General features: G+C 46.4%; 1 protein-coding gene across 1 annotated transcript; it reads left to right on the plus strand.

The window, feature by feature from the left end:
• The first annotated feature begins 458 nt into the window (after nt 1-458).
• On the plus strand, nt 459-5,313 carry LOC149845134 (auxin response factor 18-like). The gene is made up of 3 exons (XM_089997483.1): nt 459-2,562; nt 3,270-4,339; nt 5,006-5,313. The coding sequence occupies exons 1-3, from the start codon at nt 1,393-1,395 to the stop codon at nt 5,073-5,075; spliced, it is 2,310 nt and encodes a 769-aa protein (XP_089853609.1). The 5' UTR covers nt 459-1,392; the 3' UTR covers nt 5,076-5,313.
• The last annotated feature ends 637 nt before the right edge of the window (nt 5,314-5,950 follow it).

Genomic DNA, 5,950 nt, shown 5'->3' on the forward strand with positions numbered 1-5,950 from the left:
TCTTAATAAGTCTTCTTATTTATCAACATACCCTGATTCTATAGGGTTTGGTATAGGTCGGGTCTGGTAAACCCGACCCGTTGACACACCTAATGTTGACCCACCGTAATCCTGAACTACCTTTTCCTTCCCAAAAAGTACAAAAATCTTTGTCCAGTAAAGCGGCTCCGCGGGTCAACACACCGAGCAAAAAACAAATAAGGATGTTTTGGTAATTTTTTATACTGAAAAGACAGACCGGACCCTACACGGGGTCCGGGTCCAGAGTGGCGTGTCGTCGACCAGGGTCCGCTTACAGTGGGGCGGGAGTTGGGTGTGGTCGAACTCGAACTCCGGGTTAGGAGGCGTACCTCAGACAGGGGTAAGTCTAACTCGAGTTAAGCAGGTCGGGTTAACCCCCACTCTTCCCCCACACCCTCCTCCTAGAGATGCCTCTCCTTCGGACCTTTCGTTTTCTTCCCTCAACGCTCTTTTTCTCTCTCTCTGAGTGCTCCCTAGACTCCTCAGAGGAGAGCGAAAGGGTAGCGATGGCTCTCCATGTGTAGCTTCTTCCGCACGCTACAACTCATCGATCTCCTGCCCAAGATCTCGAGCGTTCGGGCCCTCCTATTCTCTCTCTTCCCTCCCCCTCTACTCATCGGAGAGAGAACAAGAGGAATAAGAAGCGGGAACTCAAGAGAACAAGGTATAGTCCCACATACTCTCTCTCCCCCTCTCGAGATCTAGGGTTTCTTGCAGCTATTCCGTCCCATTCCTTTGTTTCTGTAGTGAGGGGTTGGGAAATCAAAGCGGTGAGTCGGTAGCTTCTTTCGATATGCTTACTCATCGTTTTTTTTCTCGGAGAAATCATTTCAGTCTCTGGAAATTAAGCTGTTCTAGGCGTTTCGGTGGATTTTGAAGTTTTTTGCCATCAATTCTTTTCATTCTGGAGCTTTAGTGGGGGGAAATTTCCTCTAGGGAGGACGGAGTTGGGTTTAGGTTCCGATCTAGCGCTCTTTTTTTTTTCTGGTTAGAAATCTCGATTCTTTTGTTGATTTTGTAGCGTTTTTTCTGTTCTGATTTCCTGATGAAGCGGAAATGATGGGGGGGGGGGAGGGTAGTTTAGATGTTGGAGAACGTAGGAGTCCTTTCTCCTTGATTTGTGCGGTGAGATTTGGTTCCGGCTCAGATTTTGAGCTACTTGCTGAGTTGAGATCGTTCTTTTCGGCTCTGATTTTGGGATAGCCGAGCTCGGTTTTCTTTTCTCTTTCTTCTGTCCCGGGTCTCTCCTGGAACGAACTGGCCTTTCCAGGTCTTTTTCGTTGTCCTTGTGCTCTTGGGGAAGAGAATTTAGGTCTTTCTGCACCAGATCCGAGTGCCTGAAAGGTTTCTGGGGAATGTGCTGGTTCGACCATGTCTAAAACCCTAGATTCTTCAAAGGAGACTTTCAACCTCGACAAAGATGGAGAGAGGTGCCTGGATCCTCAGCTTTGGCATGCCTGTGCTGGTGGCATGGTCCAGATGCACAAGGTTAACACGAAGGTTTACTATTTCCCTCAAGGGCATGCCGAGCACGCTGGGAGAGGCTTCGAGTTCCCGCCCTCCTTGAATATGCCGCCATTCATCCCCTGCAGGATTGGGGACGTTAAGTTCATGGCTGATAAGGAGACGGATGAAGTGTTCGTGAAGCTGAAGCTGTTCCCGTTGAGCAGAATGGAGGAGGGGTTTGCAAGTGTTGAAGAAGAAGAGAGTTTCAGTGAGAACAGTAGCTTGGATGTTGGTAAACCCAGTTCATTCGCCAAGACCTTGACGCAGTCTGATGCCAACAATGGGGGTGGGTTCTCGGTCCCCCGCTATTGCGCAGAGACCATCTTTCCAAAGCTTGACTACTCGATTGATCCGCCTGTGCAGACCGTGCTTGCAAAGGATGTCCACAGTGAGGTCTGGAAGTTCAGGCACATATATCGGGGAACACCAAGACGCCACCTCCTAACTACAGGCTGGAGCACGTTTGTCAATCAGAAGAAACTTGTTGCTGGGGATTCTATTGTGTTCTTGAGGACGGCCAATGGTGAGCTTTGTGTTGGGGTAAGGAGGTCGGCGAGGTTGAGCGGGGACTCTTTGTCTTCTGGTGCATCTGCATGGTGTTCCGCGGCTGGGGGTCTGGGATCCCCCTTCAGGAGCCCCAGATGGGAAGGAAAATCAGGGAATGGACTTGCTGGTGGTGGGTTCTCTATGTTCTTGAGGGAGGATGAGAACAGGATGACAAGGCCTAGTAATTGTGGGTTTTCAAGGGATAAGAGTAAGGTGAGTGCCAAAGCAGTGATCGAGGCATGTAACTTGGCAGCTGCTGGACAACCTTTCGAAGTGATTTACTACCCTCGTGCGAGCACTCCTGAGTTTTGCGTGAAAACTAGTGCTGTGAACGCTTCTATGAGGGTGCATTGGACACCAGGGATGCGGTTCAAGATGGCATTCGAGACAGAGGATTCTTCTCGGATCAGTTGGTTTATGGGGACGATCTCATCTGTGCAGTTTGCAGACCCGGTTAACTGGCCAAACTCGCCCTGGCGACTACTTCAGGTATATGTTTTCATGTCAGTTTCATTATCTGTTCAAAACCGCAAAATATGTAGTTCTTGTTAAGCTATGTGAAGAATCTTGTGTTTTGTGTGGGTGCTTCCACATTAATCTGTCTTTTGGTGAAACTTTAGTTCTTTTAGTATTGTCCTGTTGATGTAGCAGTAGCAATAAGTTGCACTACGTAAGTTTTCAAGATCTTGTGGTGCACATGAGGAAGCTTTCTGGTTCGAAGGATTTTTAGTTTGTGGTCTGTTTCTTTTTTGGGATCTTAAAGGTCAGTTCATGTTGTTCTCTTTGTTTCCTCATTTTCTTCCTCCTTGGCCTGGTTTGCTTAGCTTTCTTTGAAAGACGCTTCTTTTGTTGCAATTAACCCTGAGACCCATCGGTATATGGGAAAAATACCTGTGGATGATGTAGGCAGATAGTGGCGACTTGATATGTACCTAGGCACTCCTCTATACATGTGCTTTTATCGGAAGCTGATCTCTCTACAGTCATTTGGAATTCTCGTCATGGTGTTGGTACAAACCATGCATGTGCATTTTCTGTATGAGTGTTTTTTGCTGGCTAAAGAAACCGTATTGTTCTCATGGGTGTTGATTGGATATCATTCTTTTCTCATCCATACGAGAATGCTAGCTATGCTGTTTGTTTTGTCCCCCACTTGCTTGGTTGGCTATTAACGCTTACGGATCTGGTTTGTGCAGGTGACATGGGATGAACCAGATCTGCTTCAGAATGTCAAGAGAGTGAGCCCATGGTTGGTTGAAGTTGTCTCAAACATAACAACCATCCAGATGTCTCCAATTGCACTTCCTAAGAAGAAGCTGAGGGTTTCTCAGCACCCAGAGTTTTCGCATGATGTCCAGGGGATCATTGGTTCTCTCCCAGCCAGTGTTCTTCCTGGTAATATGCTCGGGTCGACCAACCCGTGGCAGAGTCTCCCAGAAAATGTTCCTTCAGGCATACAGGGAGCCAGGCATGGTCACTTCGGTATTTCACTTTCGGACTTCCGTTCGAATAAATATCGTCCAGGTTTGCTGCTGGATGGCATATATCACTGTCAAGAGCAAACTATCCGTTCTTCCCCCGTTTCAACTGAGCTCTTTATAGGGAATTCCTCTTCCCAGGACCGCTCTAGCGGGAATGGCAGCCTCTCCTACATTCTTTCTAGCTGTGGCTCTTCTCTATGCACCAAAAAGTCGGTTGATGCAGGTCATGTGAAGCCAGCTGGAAAGGCTACCCAGATCAGGCTTTTTGGTCAGTCCATAGGCACGCAAGAGCCAGAGAGATCAGGCATCACTCAAACGCAGTCACAAGTATGTTCTACAGATGGGTTTGGCTCCAGCGTTGTTACCAACAGCAGCAGCATCTTTAGTGGGAGCCCAGAGAATTTTAACCATCCCCACATCGACAAGATAGGCTTCTCTCACACCCTGGGATTGGGGCCCCACTACGAAAAGCATTTGGATACTCCCATTGCTTCCAATCCCTTTCCAGGCATTTCGTTTCTTAAAGAGAAGCCTTCTGACCAGAGCTTGGAGAAGTGTGGATACGGTGATAAGCCTTTTGATGAAGGGGTGAATGGCCATTGCAAGGTCTTCATGGAATCTGAGGATGTGGGCCGAAGCCTGGACCTTTCTTCGTTCATGTCCTACGAAGGGCTCTACAAGCTGCTAGCACAAATGTTTGGCGTTGATGAATCTGATATGTTCAGTCGGGTGCTTTACCGAGATGCTAATGGTATCGTTAGACACACAGGAGATGAACCCTACAGGTAATTTCCCCTTCTTTTTCCATCTCTGTGAGAACCATATCTACGGTTTCACCCTTCTTCATTGTTTGTTGTTCATTGTTTGCGTATGTCATCTTGGTTGAGTCAGTCCCAGTGAGGAAGTGTAATATATATCTCGTTTGAGTCGGTCCCATTGAGGAAGTGCAATGAACTGACTTGGCTGTTGAGTTTGCTGTCTGGTCTCTAGTTGCTTAAATGCTTGGAACCTCAACTCTTATCAAAATCATACTCCCATGCCCATTGTCTGTTTTGTTTATTAACTGGAGTTACTGGGAGCATTTTTATGGTCTCTATTCTTGAGTGGAAGCATTGGTTTTAGGCAACAGTTTCTTTTGATTCCACAGTAAGGATTAGAGCCGAAAGATTGCTAGCAACGTTGCTGACTTGGTCCAGCCGTGGTCTTGAATTGGTTGTCAAGTGGCTAAGGGATGTTGAATGGTGAGTTCCTCCTGTCCATTAGCAACTCAGGCGGCAACCTTTCTACATTGGAGCTTAGGCAGGGTTTCTTCGTAGCGCCCTCTTAGATCCACCTTTTTCTCTCTTTTAGTAGTGTTAAAAAGTGACATTGTCTTCAATTGAAGTCGTTAATGTTACTAGATTGTAAGATTTTGTATTTTCTGTTATTTATGATTTCTGCTTCCATTGCAGTGAGTTCATGAAGACGGCAAGGAGGGTGACCATCTTATCAGATGCTGGAAGTGACAACATGGGAAGGTAAAGGCCTTCCCTGCTTCTTATACCTCAGTACCTTGTACAGCTAGTTTTAGTTTCTCTCGAATAAACCTTTTTTTTTTGTGTGTTTGGTTTTGGGTGCTGGACACTTTAGCAAAGTTGGTGTAACTGAAACTTTTAGTGTGTGAACGTCTAGTTGAGATATCCGGCCAGAGGCCCTTTCTTTTTCCCGTTTCCCTTTCAAGATTTGAATGGTGATATGGCAGATGTCTATTGCGTTTGAACCGGGATATGGGTCTTAGCCCATTTGAATTTTCTGCATCTGGATCCTAAGAATGGCCTTTCCTTTGCTGAAACGGATCACTCCCAAGTGTTTTCCATCTGCAAAGCCGAGCAGTATCTGAATGCAGCGAACTTTGGTTTCTAATTTTTTTCATTCAGGACAAATTACATGCTCCACTTAAATGAGAACGTCATGTAAACCTCTGCCTTCAAGCGTGCATCGTCTTTTCGAGAATCCCATCTTGGTTTTGCGACGGTTTGAACCTTGTTATTGGGTTCCATGCATTCAAGGGATGTCATTGAATGATTTGGTTAGAGGTTGGTGGGTAAAGGTAAAGTTTTTGAAGGATTTTGGATGGTGATAATAACCGTGTATAGATGCTTCTCTGTTGGGTGCTTGCTTGCAGCAGTTCTCTGATAACCGTATCGGTCACAGGATGTTGACCATGCCCCTTTTCCTTTTGCCTGACGTGCTTGTATAGAATTGCTTGCATCCGCAGTTCTCTGAAAACCGTATGAGTCTGTAGTGACCATGCCCCTTTTCCTTTTGCCTGACGTGCTTGCAGTCAACAGTTTGAGATGTCAAGGTAGCCCTCTAAGCAACCACATTACTTTAGTAAACTCGATCTTGGATTTACG

The sequence above is a fragment of the Nuphar pumila genome, chromosome 2 (assembly GCF_984573655.1).
Source record: "Nuphar pumila chromosome 2, dmNupPumi1.hap1.1, whole genome shotgun sequence".
NCBI lineage: Eukaryota > Viridiplantae > Streptophyta > Magnoliopsida > Nymphaeales > Nymphaeaceae > Nuphar > Nuphar pumila.